Source organism: Daphnia pulicaria, chromosome 2 (assembly GCF_021234035.1).
Source record: "Daphnia pulicaria isolate SC F1-1A chromosome 2, SC_F0-13Bv2, whole genome shotgun sequence".
Taxonomy (NCBI): Eukaryota; Metazoa; Arthropoda; class Branchiopoda; order Diplostraca; family Daphniidae; genus Daphnia; species Daphnia pulicaria.
In genome coordinates this window covers 2,647,701-2,665,380 of record NC_060914.1, presented here as the reverse complement: position 1 = coordinate 2,665,380, position 17,680 = coordinate 2,647,701, and the positions used below count along the sequence as shown (strand labels likewise).

At 40.5% G+C, this 17,680-nt stretch overlaps 2 protein-coding genes, 1 long non-coding RNA gene and 2 pseudogenes across 8 annotated transcripts in view; all 5 read right to left on the bottom strand.

Annotated features, from left to right (window-relative positions):
• Positions 1-373: 373 nt before the first annotated feature.
• On the bottom strand, positions 374-3,872 carry LOC124326908 (annotated as a pseudogene).
• Positions 3,873-4,811: 939 nt separating this feature from the next.
• Positions 4,812-5,264, bottom strand: LOC124327418. Of its 2 annotated transcripts, none has more exons than XR_006916128.1 (3): positions 5,097-5,264; positions 4,906-5,013; positions 4,812-4,840 (listed from the first exon to the last, which is right to left on the bottom strand). It is a non-coding gene; the product is annotated as an uncharacterized LOC124327418 (long non-coding RNA). The 2 variants fall into 2 exon arrangements; XR_006916127.1 differs by having other exon boundaries at positions 4,817-4,846.
• A 1,001-nt stretch (positions 5,265-6,265) lies between these two features.
• Positions 6,266-17,680, bottom strand: part of LOC124327110 — a 271,197-nt gene continuing 259,782 nt past the window's right edge. Inside the window, exons 1-4 of one of the 4 annotated variants that reach the window (XM_046785998.1) lie at positions 8,424-8,442; positions 8,256-8,361; positions 8,096-8,192; positions 6,266-8,039 (exon numbers count right to left, since the gene is read on the bottom strand). In XM_046785998.1, coding sequence (XP_046641954.1) covers positions 6,408-7,991 — 1,584 coding nt within the window. In that variant the 5' untranslated portion in view covers positions 7,992-8,039; positions 8,096-8,192; positions 8,256-8,361; positions 8,424-8,442 and the 3' untranslated portion in view covers positions 6,266-6,407. Of the gene's footprint in view, positions 8,040-8,095; positions 8,193-8,255; positions 8,362-8,423; positions 8,443-17,680 lie in introns of those variants that run through there. The other 3 variants (XM_046785995.1, XM_046785996.1, XM_046785997.1) reach the window with 3 other exon arrangements.
• On the bottom strand, positions 9,108-12,606 carry LOC124326907 (annotated as a pseudogene).
• LOC124327108 lies at positions 15,000-17,309 on the bottom strand. 2 transcript variants are annotated; one of them, XM_046785993.1, is made up of 4 exons: positions 17,158-17,309; positions 16,990-17,095; positions 16,830-16,926; positions 15,000-16,773 (listed from the first exon to the last, which is right to left on the bottom strand). In XM_046785993.1, exon 4 carries the CDS (start codon positions 16,723-16,725, stop codon positions 15,142-15,144), a length of 1,584 nt encoding a protein of 527 aa, XP_046641949.1. In that variant the 5' UTR covers positions 16,726-16,773; positions 16,830-16,926; positions 16,990-17,095; positions 17,158-17,309; the 3' UTR covers positions 15,000-15,141. The 2 variants fall into 2 exon arrangements, with proteins under 2 accessions (XP_046641949.1, XP_046641950.1); XM_046785994.1 differs by having other exon boundaries at positions 15,000-16,768.

Below are 17,680 nucleotides of genomic sequence, written 5' to 3'. Positions count from 1 at the left end.
TTTAACTTATTTAAAAATCACTAATAGGGTGGTAGCAAACACGAAAAAAAATATAGATGGATTTGATTCGAGCTTTGAAAATCACCGACCTGCAAAAGATTTGAAAAATGATTCTGAAAACTGAACACAAGGATAGGGATCGACTGAATTTTAAGAAATTAATTTAGAACTTTAATATGTTAATATCCAGAAACAATGTGTTTCTTTATTTATGTCTTATGTCAGATACGTATGTCAAGACTGTATCAGGACTCAGGAGACTACTAAGGGTTCTTTAACCGTTTGCTGCAATGTGCAATGGTTATACCGTGTGTTACCGAGATTCAAATTTTAAAATCATTCAAATTCAAATAAACGTTTTAAAAATGTTTCCTTAACTATTACAAATGGTATATTAGTCCCAATCTTACAGAGAAATTACACAATGGCCAATAGGAGCATAGAAATGTTTTAAAAATGGGCTATGTTGAAAGAATAATTTTTCTTTCATTGTTTATTTATTTTAACTTTTTTTTTTAAATTTTATTTGCGATTTTGTCTTTATATACCACGGCAAACAGTAATTTTAAGCGATTGGATCATCAGCGTGAAGCGAGATTACTCTCTTCTTTAACGCTCTGCTGCTGGATGCGTTGTTGAATGGTGATATATTGACGGATCAGGCGAGATATCTCATGGGCCTGATCTGTTTGAATGCGGGTCACGCGCTGCTGCATCAAATTTCCACATTTCATGTCCAGGAAAAGGGGGCCTTCTTCCGATTTGACTTTGCGAGTAGATATCACCTCGGAATAAGGATAGTGCATCAAAGTCTCCTTAAACAAAACAAATTAAGATCAATATGATTTCATTTGTAAATATGGAATTTAAATCTAATTTACGTGAGTAATGTTATCAAGGAAGTGAACACCGTTCCGGTTGAGCGCTAAAATATGTTCAGATCGTTCAGCCGGATCTGCGTCGCGCCGGACGGCGAAGAAACTCGAACCAAAAAGGGACCACTTTTCTAACACCTCTGGAAAAAGCAATTTTGGGTTTTAATTAAAGAAGCCCCGGTTTTATAGTGGCGTCACAGGAAATGAAAACGAACCTAAAACTTGAGCTTTGGCCTGAGACGGTTTAAAATGTTCGACTTCTTTCCAAGAGCTCTGTACCAGATTAACCCATTGTGGAGGTTTGATGTCACGAACAGAGAGGGCCGGTTTCGGCAATAAATATTTGGTCTCTTTCATGGTAGGCATGTGGTCTAAATCAGCTGCACGGTGAAGTAAAGCAGCAACTTTTGCAATGTCATACTGCATGAAACAGAAAATGAAAAAGGAAAAAAAAAAGATATGAATAGAATTCGTTCAACTGTGTGATAAAACTAACTTACAACGCAATCTTGAGAAATCTGCTCGCCAGGCATGACGAGCAACAATCCTTCCAGGTAATCAGGTGCTATTTGATTGAAGACGATTTCAATGTAAAGAGCGTTATCCAGCCGCATTGGATAGTGCCAGACTGAACGGCAGAAGATCAGGTAGTAAACCTGTTGATTCTTCTGCAACTCGGTTGTGACGTCGAGGATGTATTCTTCGCGGGCAAGGGGCATAGTGAACGTATCACCTTCCACGATGCAATACAGTGAATATTCTTCCATTTCTTGTTCGGATCGAACGTTGATCACACCACAAATCTCTTCGATTATGTCCTGGACGACCGACGTGGATTTGGTGTTGATTACGCGCTCCGTACCACCTGGAAGTCGATACATTTGACGTTTGGAATTTCGGCCAGCCGTGATGGCCGTGATCTCTTCGATGCTGGGCACGTTCTTACGCCCACCATATCGCAGAGTTTTGCGCAAATTCTGCAGACAAACCATAGCCGTTCCTGTGCGAGCAAGCCAATATTATAACGGATTCGTCAATCAAGTCAATAAGTTTCATACCGTGATAAGCTCGTCGTTTTTCGTATTCTGCTGTCTCAAGGTACTTGAACAAGTACGGTTTCAACACTTCAGAACAACTAAAATAAGCAGCCGTGATGGAGAAGAGCCTCCAGCCGCGCTGACAAGAATCCGGGCGTGAAGACTTGTTTTTGGTCGTCTGTTTCATGACCTGGCAGTAGGTCTCATCACGCAGCGCTTCATGCTTGTGGCAATTCTATACAGCACAGGGAAAAAATGATTAGAATGATGTATTCTATGAAGAGCTAATGAATGTAGTACCATTAGAATAGTGTACACACTGTCAAATACTGACTGTCCCTTGGCCATCGGGTAGTCGCCCATTTGTTGAGCTCGTTGGAATCGAGCTGCAACAGAGAAACCTGAATGGGTGACTTGGTAAACTTGACCAGATCCACCTGCTCTTTCCACGTCCAGTCAGCACCGGCCACCGACTCTGGCCGATCCTTTGATTTCTTGTTTTTGTTCTTTTTCTTCTCCGACTTGCTGACGTTGTCGCCAGCTCCGGAACGGAGCGTGTTCACGTCGTCATGACGCAACATTTCGAATCTACTGATACATAGAATAATTAGAAACACTGAATCTATTTTTAGGACTAATGAATTGATTGTACTTTTCTGGACTCTGTCGGAAATGGTAAAGAGCGAACTGGAGTAACGAACGCTTTCCATCGTTCGGTTGAGTCGAACTTCCGGGATCGTCCAGAAGCGAATTGTCTGAGCTGGTCATATCCAGCGATGTGTCGTGATTGGGTCCGGGAGATATGGCTCCACCTCTATAATCATCCTACAAAATCAAAGTAATAAACAAACTTCAATATTAGACATTCAAACGGCAGAATCTTGGATAAAAGAAACTCTGAAGAAAGGCATGAGATGGAAGGGATCAGGATTGGGAGATGCCCCGATGGATGCCCATTATTGCGGTCTCTTACGTCAGACGATGTGAGACTCTCACTACAGCAATCGTTGGTCCAACTTGAACAATCGGTCAAATTGCAGCTGGATTCGCATGAACTTCCGGATGAACAGCTGCCAGAGTCCATATCACTTCCATCTGAAGACGAGGAACAATCATCCGAGCAGTTGTCTGAAATAGTTTCGGTCTGTTTGCTGCTGGACGCGTGACGAGACTTAGCCTTGGCCTTTATCTCCAAGATGGCCAGGGCCGCATCAATGTCGTCAATGGCTAATGCACTTCCATCGTAGAGTGAAGCATCCGGAGGAGTCATATCTGTGCCGCTGTCCTTCCTGAGACGCTTCTCACCGTTGGATTTGCAAAACATTTCCAAATCCGACTGGCTCAAAAGATCATCCGACCCATGAGAAATTAAACTTTCGCTGTCAGATATTTGACCTTCACCGCCGCATCTACCGATGACAGTCAACGTTTGTTTGAAGAAACGGGCCAAACTGACAGCTGCAGAGCTGGTGGAAGTCGACGAACTACTAACAGACTTTCCTTTGTGAGTCACCAAAGGTTGGTCGTCTTCATCCGGTGGGATTTTTGGACAGAGTAGACGACTCGGTGCGGAAGAACGAACGGGCCCCAAAACGAACGAAACTTTCCTGCTGGATTTGCTTCTATCGGTCATTTCCGTTTCTACCGACGAGGCTTCACTGCTGGACTGCAGAGAGGAACAACTGGTCGGGCTACCCGGTTCCGGTAGAGCGATGCGCTGATTGGCGAATTCCATGAAGAATCCATCGTTTTCAACGCACACATCCATCGACCAGTTGATGGCGTTCAACGAAGGCGGGCAGCTTTTGCTCTTGGTTTTAATCGATTGAAAAATCTCTGTCGGAGGCAGAGAGTCCATCGAATAGAGGGCCAGCTGCGGGCCAAGGGCTTGAACCAATTTCTGAGATCCGTATTGCGGGCGGATGACGCGCTGATTGGCTTGAGCGATCGATTCAAACATTGCCGCCCTCGAGCATGCCAAACCGGCCGGAATAGTTAAACTGGCCTCACTGTCCGACGAGAAATAACCACCACTACCGCCACCACCTGGCGTGATTTAAACGAAATCCAAAATTTGGCCGAAATCGGAAGTACGCGTACGTACAAAACATAACATGAACTTTACCACAAATTTTGCGAGGATCACGAATATGTGGTTTTTTTGCTCGTCGAATGAATATTTACTGAACTACTAACTGAAATGACCAAACCGGAAGTAGAAAAACAAAGGAATTATCGAAAATTTTACAAGTGAGCTTTGTTGGAGGAATAGTTATCGTCAGTTTCCACTAAAAAATTTCCACACAGCAGCTGCCGATAAATGTTTAAAGAGATTTGCAAATTGACTGAAACTGACTGTTGTGACAGCTGAAAGTTATCGAAAAGCCATCTAGCGTGAGAAAAAAGAAACGTCGAAGTAACACTTGACTTCTATTACACGCAAAAAAGGCCTAATTTTGGAATATTACACAGACAGAGATCTTTAAGCAAATAGATAACTAGCAGATAATCTACGAAAATAAGTCAATTTTCCGGTACCTGGCCGTAATCCCGTGGTGAGTGATTGCAGGTGTGTCACAGCAACTGAAGTGATCAGCCTCGCCAGTGAAGCAAGAAAAGTTGTTTTGCAGCGTAAGAAGCACTGAAGCAGTGAAGCTGGATGAGCGTACGTCGGGAAGATAAGGATGTACAAGAACGTAGGTCAAAGTCCCTCTTCCGTCATGGACAATGAACAGCATTGGCTTAAGGATCTCTTGCGTGCTCTGTAAAAATAAAATGTATTACATTAATGGAAATATATAACAGTTAATAAGCATATCAATTTTTACCTTTTCTAAGAAGCACACTGCAATATTCATTATGAAAAAAACCGTAAAAATGGAATTCACAGCAACCAACAGCATTTCTCCACATGTTTAGATAAATTTCCTGATGCTTAAGAAAGTGTCATGAAGTGTTGCAGTAGCATGGTGATACGTTGTATTGATGCTTACCTTTATCATGTGGGTGATGCATTTAGTAAGGCATCAAGCAGAATTGGAAGGAACATGTATGCATACACACGGCATTATTAACGTCACACTCTTCATGTCACTGAAACTCTAAGTAGCAATAATGGGACAAGGAAATTCTTTATGTCATTTACAAATTTACACAAATTTACTTGTGAGAAATAAATTTCTACCTATCTCTCAGCTGGGTTGCCTTTTAAACAGAAGTAGAAACAGCCTTAAGAGCAAACATAATGTTGCAGGTTACACCACCAAAATTGCGAGATTCAGAAAAGTCCTATGGTTCATGAACAAGAATACCTATGTTACATGAAAATCTGAATTGTAATGATCTGGTAGTAGTAATGGGGAAATACCTTTTCTCAGCACATTTGTATTCCACTATATGTGGGCTTCAAACATGAGTTTTAGGCTTTTGACAGCATGAGGATCTAGTGGATGGAAATTGACTGAGCACTACTTGGAATGACTGACAGACTGACAGTATGCAACTATGCATCTAGAATAGTAGAATTTGAGAAATAAGTTAGAAAAACATAAACATAAGACAACTAGGTCAAGCTGAACCTGCATTAGATATGAAGTTAAATTCGGTATTTGAAATCACAGGAATATAAGTATAAATTAGCAACAAATTGTTTCCTCCATTTTTCTTCGTTTCACGATGTAAGAACAACAAGGGCGACATTGGCGACATCTAGTAATGAGTTTTGAATCTTTAGTTAGTTGCACATGACAGTATGACACTTCGTTCGTTACTTCAAATTTCAAAACAAATTAAAAAGTTAAAAAACGTAGATCGGATAATAAGTTAACTATTTTTTAGTAATAGATCACACAATCTTACGCTAATGATTCTTAGTGCATTCTTGACTAAATGTTTTCACATAATTTCAGCCAATTTCAGCTTTCAGCAGTTCTCACAATGTACCTGGCCAACTAGGTGCTCGTGACAATAGAAATGAAAATTGAAATAATGCAAGCTCACAGCCTCACAACCTATGTCTTTTGAAGCAAAAAATTTTGTGTTGCAAGGTATTTTACCGAAATTCTTTTTAATTACTGTGTTCTCTAAGGCAATAATGTTCATGTAATTTCTCCCTGTCAAGTTGTAAACACTCTCCATACCCCTGCCCGAACTCCTGAAGACAATAAGACTCTGAAAACTTAAATATTGATCTGCCACCTGTGAAACAACAGAATTTAACTTTTCTAAGGCGGTTTTTATGTAATACCATTATTTATAGGTTCTTCGTGGCATGTAATTTTCGACTTAGAGATTTGTTAAAATAGTTTAAGACAAAGTGCAAAATGCAAGAAATAGATCTAAAATTTCAGATAATAAGTTATTAACTCGTTTTATTAATCCGCAAGCAAAGGTTGTTATTCGATGCAAACTAAAGACAAGTAACAATACATCAAATTTCGGAACGGTAAATGTAGACGCCAAAAAGGAAAACAATCCAAAGCAGTATGGAAACGAACTAGTGCTGCAAAACCATAGACTTTAGCATCACAGGTAAACATTCGCAGGGGAGTTGATTCCTTCGAACTTCTTTCGCTGCGATGCAAGATAGCGGACGAACACCCTGCGAGAAATTGCCTACCAGTCGGCTCAACTCAGCATCTGGATAGCTCGAAAGAGGTTTTAGACACTCCAATGCTGATTGGCCACTTAGATTGACTTGATCTTGATGGAATCTTCCATCAAAGATAACTCGAACGATGGCAGTGAAGTTTTCAGCACGAGTAGAGTAAGAAGTATTGCTCCACGAATGAGAGGAGAGATGTTCACTTTTTGCCAGCAGATGAAGAGGGCTGCAGCGTTGTTGATCTACAGCATTGGGATCCGCTCCTGCTTTCAGCAACAACTTGATCAGCTTGAACTCGTTGGGTGTTCCTTGGTGAGACGTGCATACTCTAAGCAAGAGGTTTGGTTTTTGAGATACCCGCTTGAGTTCATAGATGTTTATGTAGAGCGCTAGCTTATTCTTCAGTTGTCTTCTCTGAGTCTTCGTTATCGGAATTGACACCAGCAATTTGAGAATAACAAGAATCAGCTGTGAAATTTCTTCAAGCTTGTCGGCTTTTGATTTGATCGTATAATCTTTGATTTTGATTTGATCATTTCGAGCGTGTTTGTGAACTTTCACCTGGTATACGAAAGAGAAAACCAGAGAAGTCATCAAACGGTCAAATGTCAATACTGTAGCCAGTTCTTGAATCCGTTGTGGGTCCCTCAGGGTGTTGAAGAATTCGGTTAAAGTTGACTGTGGAACATCTTCCAAGTTCTTTTCATTTTCTACTAGAGTGTCCAAAAACTCTGTTTCTCCAAAGAGCTCAAACAGGTGGAGGGACAAGGCGAACGCGCGGGGCCGGGGAAAGTTTCTGCCCCCCCATCCTTGAAGAGCGGATTTGAACAAATTGTAGACGATGAATCTATTCGGATAGCAGTCACACTTCTTCGAAATACGTAGACAAGTGAAGATTGCTTGAGTCGACCAGTGCGTTCGCCTCTGCCGAAGCAATCCTTCCAATTGTTGAACAGTTTGGAATTCAAGTTTTTTCCTCATAGCAAGTTTTTGGATTTCTGATTGGAACAAGGTCGTCTTCAGAATGGCATTGCCTCCTCGCAAATTCGTGGCTTTATACCAGCAGCTCCAGCCGTATTTTCGATCACTGCCGTTACCATAAAAAACACAAGCAGCGCCGACCAGCTCCAGTACTTCAATGAGCTGCTCTGTATCAGCCTTGCATGGTAGAATCAAATTATCAGGGTTTTTTGTGTTATCGTTTTTCTTCAGGAGCTCGATGCCTGGGTACTTCTTCTTGAGGATATGAAAGATCTGGTCTGAAATAGTGGTGTCAGATAGGGCAGGAATGAACACTAATCTCCACTGTTCACTCAACGGGAAGTTGCCAGTTTGGTCTTGTTCGACAAAATACTTCAAGTAAGCCACATTCTTGTTTTCTACTTCAAGCAGAAGAGAGTCAATCATTTCATCAATTTTCCTTTTCTTAGAGGGATTCTTAGGTGTCACATCATCAGCTTTCCTTTTAGAACTCATCTTCTTCCGTGCTTTGGGTTGGTCAGACGGTCTGTAGTCACTACTGTTCTGAGAAATTTAAAATTTTAGTACACATATAAGGAAGAATTTCATGCGATAAATACCTGCTAATTTGATGGGAAAATAAAACAAATGCCAGCTAGATGGAAGATCAATTGGAAGCAGTCTTCAAATACCGTGGGAAATGTACTAATGATTCTCCTAAATTTATTTACAAAAACCAAGTTATTTTTTATACAAAATTAGGAGAAAAAAAAGGTTTACCTTGTTGTCGTTAGAAGAAACAAACATTCAGTAGGAACAAATCTCAGCTATGTGGAAGATAAATTGGAAGCAGTCTTCAAAATGGTGGGGAATGAACTTGATTCTTCTACCAATTTTATCAAAACTAGGTTAGTAATTGTACTAAATAATTAGAAAATAGAGGCTTACCGTGTTGAAGTAAGAAGAAAACAATTCTGAAGTGAATGGTGAAATTTCAACTAAGATTCTTGAGCTCTGATTGACGATGTCTGCCTGGCACAAGTGCGAGAAACTTTCTAACGGTTTTTTTTCCCTCGTCACTCGTGTTGCTGGGGAGCTGGGCTGCAATACAGCGGAAGTCCCCCTGGTGACTGAATTTGAATTTTAAATTTTAACCGTTGCCAAATTATTTATTATTTAGCAATTATGAGTTGTTTACTTGTTTGATTGTTTCACTGTTTTTTTTCAGAGCTATTGGAGTTTAAGGGAAAATTATACATTTTAACTTATTTAAAAATCACTAATAGGGTGGTAGCAAACACGAAAAAAAATATAGATGGATTTGATTCGAGCTTTGAAAATCACCGACCTGCAAAAGATTTGAAAAATGATTCTGAAAACTGAACACAAGGATAGGGATCGACTGAATTTTAAGAAATTAATTTAGAACTTTAATATGTTAATATCCAGAAACAATGTGTTTCTTTATTTATGTCTTATGTCAGATACGTATGTCAAGACTGTATCAGGACTCAGGAGACTACTAAGGGTTCTTTAACCGTTTGCTGCAATGTGCAATGGTTATACCGTGTGTTACCGAGATTCAAATTTTAAAATCATTCAAATTCAAATAAACGTTTTAAAAATGTTTCCTTAACTATTACAAATGGTATATTAGTCCCAATCTTACAGAGAAATTACACAATGGCCAATAGGAGCATAGAAATGTTTTAAAAATGGGCTATGTTGAAAGAATAATTTTTCTTTCATTGTTTATTTATTTTAACTTTTTTTTTTAAATTTTATTTGCGATTTTGTCTTTATATACCACGGCAAACAGTAATTTTAAGCGATTGGATCATCAGCGTGAAGCGAGATTACTCTCTTCTTTAACGCTCTGCTGCTGGATGCGTTGTTGAATGGTGATATATTGACGGATCAGGCGAGATATCTCATGGGCCTGATCTGTTTGAATGCGGGTCACGCGCTGCTGCATCAAATTTCCACATTTCATGTCCAGGAAAAGGGGGCCTTCTTCCGATTTGACTTTGCGAGTAGATATCACCTCGGAATAAGGATAGTGCATCAAAGTCTCCTTAAACAAAACAAATTAAGATCAATATGATTTCATTTGTAAATATGGAATTTAAATCTAATTTACGTGAGTAATGTTATCAAGGAAGTGAACACCGTTCCGGTTGAGCGCTAAAATATGTTCAGATCGTTCAGCCGGATCTGCGTCGCGCCGGACGGCGAAGAAACTCGAACCAAAAAGGGACCACTTTTCTAACACCTCTGGAAAAAGCAATTTTGGGTTTTAATTAAAGAAGCCCCGGTTTTATAGTGGCGTCACAGGAAATGAAAACGAACCTAAAACTTGAGCTTTGGCCTGAGACGGTTTAAAATGTTCGACTTCTTTCCAAGAGCTCTGTACCAGATTAACCCATTGTGGAGGTTTGATGTCACGAACAGAGAGGGCCGGTTTCGGCAATAAATATTTGGTCTCTTTCATGGTAGGCATGTGGTCTAAATCAGCTGCACGGTGAAGTAAAGCAGCAACTTTTGCAATGTCATACTGCATGAAACAGAAAATGAAAAAGGAAAAAAAAAAGATATGAATAGAATTCGTTCAACTGTGTGATAAAACTAACTTACAACGCAATCTTGAGAAATCTGCTCGCCAGGCATGACGAGCAACAATCCTTCCAGGTAATCAGGTGCTATTTGATTGAAGACGATTTCAATGTAAAGAGCGTTATCCAGCCGCATTGGATAGTGCCAGACTGAACGGCAGAAGATCAGGTAGTAAACCTGTTGATTCTTCTGCAACTCGGTTGTGACGTCGAGGATGTATTCTTCGCGGGCAAGGGGCATAGTGAACGTATCACCTTCCACGATGCAATACAGTGAATATTCTTCCATTTCTTGTTCGGATCGAACGTTGATCACACCACAAATCTCTTCGATTATGTCCTGGACGACCGACGTGGATTTGGTGTTGATTACGCGCTCCGTACCACCTGGAAGTCGATACATTTGACGTTTGGAATTTCGGCCAGCCGTGATGGCCGTGATCTCTTCGATGCTGGGCACGTTCTTACGCCCACCATATCGCAGAGTTTTGCGCAAATTCTGCAGACAAACCATAGCCGTTCCTGTGCGAGCAAGCCAATATTATAACGGATTCGTCAATCAAGTCAATAAGTTTCATACCGTGATAAGCTCGTCGTTTTTCGTATTCTGCTGTCTCAAGGTACTTGAACAAGTACGGTTTCAACACTTCAGAACAACTAAAATAAGCAGCCGTGATGGAGAAGAGCCTCCAGCCGCGCTGACAAGAATCCGGGCGTGAAGACTTGTTTTTGGTCGTCTGTTTCATGACCTGGCAGTAGGTCTCATCACGCAGCGCTTCATGCTTGTGGCAATTCTATACAGCACAGGGAAAAAATGATTAGAATGATGTATTCTATGAAGAGCTAATGAATGTAGTACCATTAGAATAGTGTACACACTGTCAAATACTGACTGTCCCTTGGCCATCGGGTAGTCGCCCATTTGTTGAGCTCGTTGGAATCGAGCTGCAACAGAGAAACCTGAATGGGTGACTTGGTAAACTTGACCAGATCCACCTGCTCTTTCCACGTCCAGTCAGCACCGGCCACCGACTCTGGCCGATCCTTTGATTTCTTGTTTTTGTTCTTTTTCTTCTCCGACTTGCTGACGTTGTCGCCAGCTCCGGAACGGAGCGTGTTCACGTCGTCATGACGCAACATTTCGAATCTACTGATACATAGAATAATTAGAAACACTGAATCTATTTTTAGGACTAATGAATTGATTGTACTTTTCTGGACTCTGTCGGAAATGGTAAAGAGCGAACTGGAGTAACGAACGCTTTCCATCGTTCGGTTGAGTCGAACTTCCGGGATCGTCCAGAAGCGAATTGTCTGAGCTGGTCATATCCAGCGATGTGTCGTGATTGGGTCCGGGAGATATGGCTCCACCTCTATAATCATCCTACAAAATCAAAGTAATAAACAAACTTCAATATTAGACATTCAAACGGCAGAATCTTGGATAAAAGAAACTCTGAAGAAAGGCATGAGATGGAAGGGATCAGGATTGGGAGATGCCCCGATGGATGCCCATTATTGCGGTCTCTTACGTCAGACGATGTGAGACTCTCACTACAGCAATCGTTGGTCCAACTTGAACAATCGGTCAAATTGCAGCTGGATTCGCATGAACTTCCGGATGAACAGCTGCCAGAGTCCATATCACTTCCATCTGAAGACGAGGAACAATCATCCGAGCAGTTGTCTGAAATAGTTTCGGTCTGTTTGCTGCTGGACGCGTGACGAGACTTAGCCTTGGCCTTTATCTCCAAGATGGCCAGGGCCGCATCAATGTCGTCAATGGCTAATGCACTTCCATCGTAGAGTGAAGCATCCGGAGGAGTCATATCTGTGCCGCTGTCCTTCCTGAGACGCTTCTCACCGTTGGATTTGCAAAACATTTCCAAATCCGACTGGCTCAAAAGATCATCCGACCCATGAGAAATTAAACTTTCGCTGTCAGATATTTGACCTTCACCGCCGCATCTACCGATGACAGTCAACGTTTGTTTGAAGAAACGGGCCAAACTGACAGCTGCAGAGCTGGTGGAAGTCGACGAACTACTAACAGACTTTCCTTTGTGAGTCACCAAAGGTTGGTCGTCTTCATCCGGTGGGATTTTTGGACAGAGTAGACGACTCGGTGCGGAAGAACGAACGGGCCCCAAAACGAACGAAACTTTCCTGCTGGATTTGCTTCTATCGGTCATTTCCGTTTCTACCGACGAGGCTTCACTGCTGGACTGCAGAGAGGAACAACTGGTCGGGCTACCCGGTTCCGGTAGAGCGATGCGCTGATTGGCGAATTCCATGAAGAATCCATCGTTTTCAACGCACACATCCATCGACCAGTTGATGGCGTTCAACGAAGGCGGGCAGCTTTTGCTCTTGGTTTTAATCGATTGAAAAATCTCTGTCGGAGGCAGAGAGTCCATCGAATAGAGGGCCAGCTGCGGGCCAAGGGCTTGAACCAATTTCTGAGATCCGTATTGCGGGCGGATGACGCGCTGATTGGCTTGAGCGATCGATTCAAACATTGCCGCCCTCGAGCATGCCAAACCGGCCGGAATAGTTAAACTGGCCTCACTGTCCGACGAGAAATAACCACCACTACCGCCACCACCTGGCGTGATTTAAACGAAATCCAAAATTTGGCCGAAATCGGAAGTACGCGTACGTACAAAACATAACATGAACTTTACCACAAATTTTGCGAGGATCACGAATATGTGGTTTTTTTGCTCGTCGAATGAATATTTACTGAACTACTAACTGAAATGACCAAACCGGAAGTAGAAAAACAAAGGAATTATCGAAAATTTTACAAGTGAGCTTTGTTGGAGGAATAGTTATCGTCAGTTTCCACTAAAAAATTTCCACACAGCAGCTGCCGATAAATGTTTAAAGAGATTTGCAAATTGACTGAAACTGACTGTTGTGACAGCTGAAAGTTATCGAAAAGCCATCTAGCGTGAGAAAAAAGAAACGTCGAAGTAACACTTGACTTCTATTACACGCAAAAAAGGCCTAATTTTGGAATATTACACAGACAGAGATCTTTAAGCAAATAGATAACTAGCAGATAATCTACGAAAATAAGTCAATTTTCCGGTACCTGGCCGTAATCCCGTGGTGAGTGATTGCAGGTGTGTCACAGCAACTGAAGTGATCAGCCTCGCCAGTGAAGCAAGAAAAGTTGTTTTGCAGCGTAAGAAGCACTGAAGCAGTGAAGCTGGATGAGCGTACGTCGGGAAGATAAGGATGTACAAGAACGTAGGTCAAAGTCCCTCTTCCGTCATGGACAATGAACAGCATTGGCTTAAGGATCTCTTGCGTGCTCTGTAAAAATAAAATGTATTACATTAATGGAAATATATAACAGTTAATAAGCATATCAATTTTTACCTTTTCTAAGAAGCACACTGCAATATTCATTATGAAAAAAACCGTAAAAATGGAATTCACAGCAACCAACAGCATTTCTCCACATGTTTAGATAAATTTCCTGATGCTTAAGAAAGTGTCATGAAGTGTTGCAGTAGCATGGTGATACGTTGTATTGATGCTTACCTTTATCATGTGGGTGATGCATTTAGTAAGGCATCAAGCAGAATTGGAAGGAACATGTATGCATACACACGGCATTATTAACGTCACACTCTTCATGTCACTGAAACTCTAAGTAGCAATAATGGGACAAGGAAATTCTTTATGTCATTTACAAATTTACACAAATTTACTTGTGAGAAATAAATTTCTACCTATCTCTCAGCTGGGTTGCCTTTTAAACAGAAGTAGAAACAGCCTTAAGAGCAAACATAATGTTGCAGGTTACACCACCAAAATTGCGAGATTCAGAAAAGTCCTATGGTTCATGAACAAGAATACCTATGTTACATGAAAATCTGAATTGTAATGATCTGGTAGTAGTAATGGGGAAATACCTTTTCTCAGCACATTTGTATTCCACTATATGTGGGCTTCAAACATGAGTTTTAGGCTTTTGACAGCATGAGGATCTAGTGGATGGAAATTGACTGAGCACTACTTGGAATGACTGACAGACTGACAGTATGCAACTATGCATCTAGAATAGTAGAATTTGAGAAATAAGTTAGAAAAACATAAACATAAGACAACTAGGTCAAGCTGAACCTGCATTAGATATGAAGTTAAATTCGGTATTTGAAATCACAGGAATATAAGTATAAATTAGCAACAAATTGTTTCCTCCATTTTTCTTCGTTTCACGATGTAAGAACAACAAGGGCGACATTGGCGACATCTAGTAATGAGTTTTGAATCTTTAGTTAGTTGCACATGACAGTATGACACTTCGTTCGTTACTTCAAATTTCAAAACAAATTAAAAAGTTAAAAAACGTAGATCGGATAATAAGTTAACTATTTTTTAGTAAAAGATCACACAATCTTACGCTAATGATTCTTAGTGCATTCTTGACTAAATGTTTTCACATAATTTCAGCCAATTTCAGCTTTCAGCAGTTCTCACAATGTACCTGGCCAACTAGGTGCTCGTGACAATAGAAATGAAAATTGAAATAATGCAAGCTCACAGCCTCACAACCTATGTCTTTTGAAGCAAAAAATTTTGTGTTGCAAGGTATTTTACCGAAATTCTTTTTAATTACTGTGTTCTCTAAGGCAATAATGTTCATGTAATTTCTCCCTGTCAAGTTGTAAACACTCTCCATACCCCTGCCCGAACTCCTGAAGACAATAAGACTCTGAAAACTTAAATATTGATCTGCCACCTGTGAAACAACAGAATTTAACTTTTCTAAGGCGGTTTTTATGTAATACCATTATTTATAGGTTCTTCGTGGCATGTAATTTTCGACTTAGAGATTTGTTAAAATAGTTTAAGACAAAGTGCAAAATGCAAGAAATAGATCTAAAATTTCAGATAATAAGTTATTAACTCGTTTTATTAATCCGCAAGCAAAGGTTGTTATTCGATGCAAACTAAAGACAAGTAACAATACATCAAATTTCGGAACGGTAAATGTAGACGCCAAAAAGGAAAACAATCCAAAGCAGTATGGAAACGAACTAGTGCTGCAAAACCATAGACTTTAGCATCACAGGTAAACATTCGCAGGGGAGTTGATTCCTTCGAACTTCTTTCGCTGCGATGCAAGATAGCGGACGAACACCCTGCGAGAAATTGCCTACCAGTCGGCTCAACTCAGCATCTGGATAGCTCGAAAGAGGTTTTAGACACTCCAATGCTGATTGGCCACTTAGATTGACTTGATCTTGATGGAATCTTCCATCAAAGATAACTCGAACGATGGCAGTGAAGTTTTCAGCACGAGTAGAGTAAGAAGTATTGCTCCACGAATGAGAGGAGAGATGTTCACTTTTTGCCAGCAGATGAAGAGGGCTGCAGCGTTGTTGATCTACAGCATTGGGATCCGCTCCTGCTTTCAGCAACAACTTGATCAGCTTGAACTCGTTGGGTGTTCCTTGGTGAGACGTGCATACTCTAAGCAAGAGGTTTGGTTTTTGAGATACCCGCTTGAGTTCATAGATGTTTATGTAGAGCGCTAGCTTATTCTTCAGTTGTCTTCTCTGAGTCTTCGTTATCGGAATTGACACCAGCAATTTGAGAATAACAAGAATCAGCTGTGAAATTTCTTCAAGCTTGTCGGCTTTTGATTTGATCGTATAATCTTTGATTTTGATTTGATCATTTCGAGCGTGTTTGTGAACTTTCACCTGGTATACGAAAGAGAAAACCAGAGAAGTCATCAAACGGTCAAATGTCAATACTGTAGCCAGTTCTTGAATCCGTTGTGGGTCCCTCAGGGTGTTGAAGAATTCGGTTAAAGTTGACTGTGGAACATCTTCCAAGTTCTTTTCATTTTCTACTAGAGTGTCCAAAAACTCTGTTTCTCCAAAGAGCTCAAACAGGTGGAGGGACAAGGCGAACGCGCGGGGCCGGGGAAAGTTTCTGCCCCCCCATCCTTGAAGAGCGGATTTGAACAAATTGTAGACGATGAATCTATTCGGATAGCAGTCACACTTCTTCGAAATACGTAGACAAGTGAAGATTGCTTGAGTCGACCAGTGCGTTCGCCTCTGCCGAAGCAATCCTTCCAATTGTTGAACAGTTTGGAATTCAAGTTTTTTCCTCATAGCAAGTTTTTGGATTTCTGATTGGAACAAGGTCGTCTTCAGAATGGCATTGCCTCCTCGCAAATTCGTGGCTTTATACCAGCAGCTCCAGCCGTATTTTCGATCACTGCCGTTACCATAAAAAACACAAGCAGCGCCGACCAGCTCCAGTACTTCAATGAGCTGCTCTGTATCAGCCTTGCATGGTAGAATCAAATTATCAGGGTTTTTTGTGTTATCGTTTTTCTTCAGGAGCTCGATGCCTGGGTACTTCTTCTTGAGGATATGAAAGATCTGGTCTGAAATAGTGGTGTCAGATAGGGCAGGAATGAACACTAATCTCCACTGTTCACTCAACGGGAAGTTGCCAGTTTGGTCTTGTTCGACAAAATACTTCAAGTAAGCCACATTCTTGTTTTCTACTTCAAGCAGAAGAGAGTCAATCATTTCATCAATTTTCCTTTTCTTAGAGGGATTCTTAGGTGTCACATCATCAGCTTTCCTTTTAGAACTCATCTTCTTCCGTGCTTTGGGCTGGTCAGACGGTCTGTAGTCACTACTGTTCTGAGAAATTTAAAATTTTAGTACACATATAAGGAAGAATTTCATGCGATAAATACCTGCTAATTTGATGGGAAAATAAAACAAATGCCAGCTAGATGGAAGATCAATTGGAAGCAGTCTTCAAATACCGTGGGAAATGTACTAATGATTCTCCTAAATTTATTTACAAAAACCAAGTTATTTTTTATACAAAATTAGGAGAAAAAAAAGGTTTACCTTGTTGTCGTTAGAAGAAACAAACATTCAGTAGGAACAAATCCCAGCTATGTGGAAGATAAATTGGAAGCAGTCTTCAAAATGGTGGGGAATGAACTTGATTCTTCTACCAATTTTATCAAAACTAGGTTAGTAATTGTACTAAATAATTAGAAAATAGAGGCTTACCGTGTTGAAGTAAGAAGAAAACAATTCTGAAGTAGAAAAGTTAAAACTTTACGAAATTTCAACTAAGATTCTTGAGCTCTGATTGACGATGTCTGCCTGGCACAAGTGCGAGAAACTTTCTAACGGTTTTTTTTCCCTCGTCACTCGTGTTGCTGGGGAGCTGGGCTGCAATACAGCGGAAGTCCCCCTGGTGACTGAATTTGAATTTTAAATTTTAACCGTTGCCAAATTATTTATTATTTAGCAATTATGAGTTGTTTACTTGTTTGGCTTGTTTGATTGTTTCACTGTTTTTTTTCAGAGCTATTGGAGTTTAAGGAAAAATTATACATTTTAACTTATTTAAAAATCACTAATAGGGTGGTAGCAAACACGAAAAAAAAGATAGATGGATTCGATTCGGCAAAAGATTTGAAAAATGATTCTGAAAACTGAACACAAGGATAGGGATCGACTGAATTTTTAGAAATTAATTTAGAACTTTAATATGTTAAAATCCAGAAACAATGTGTTTCTTTATTTA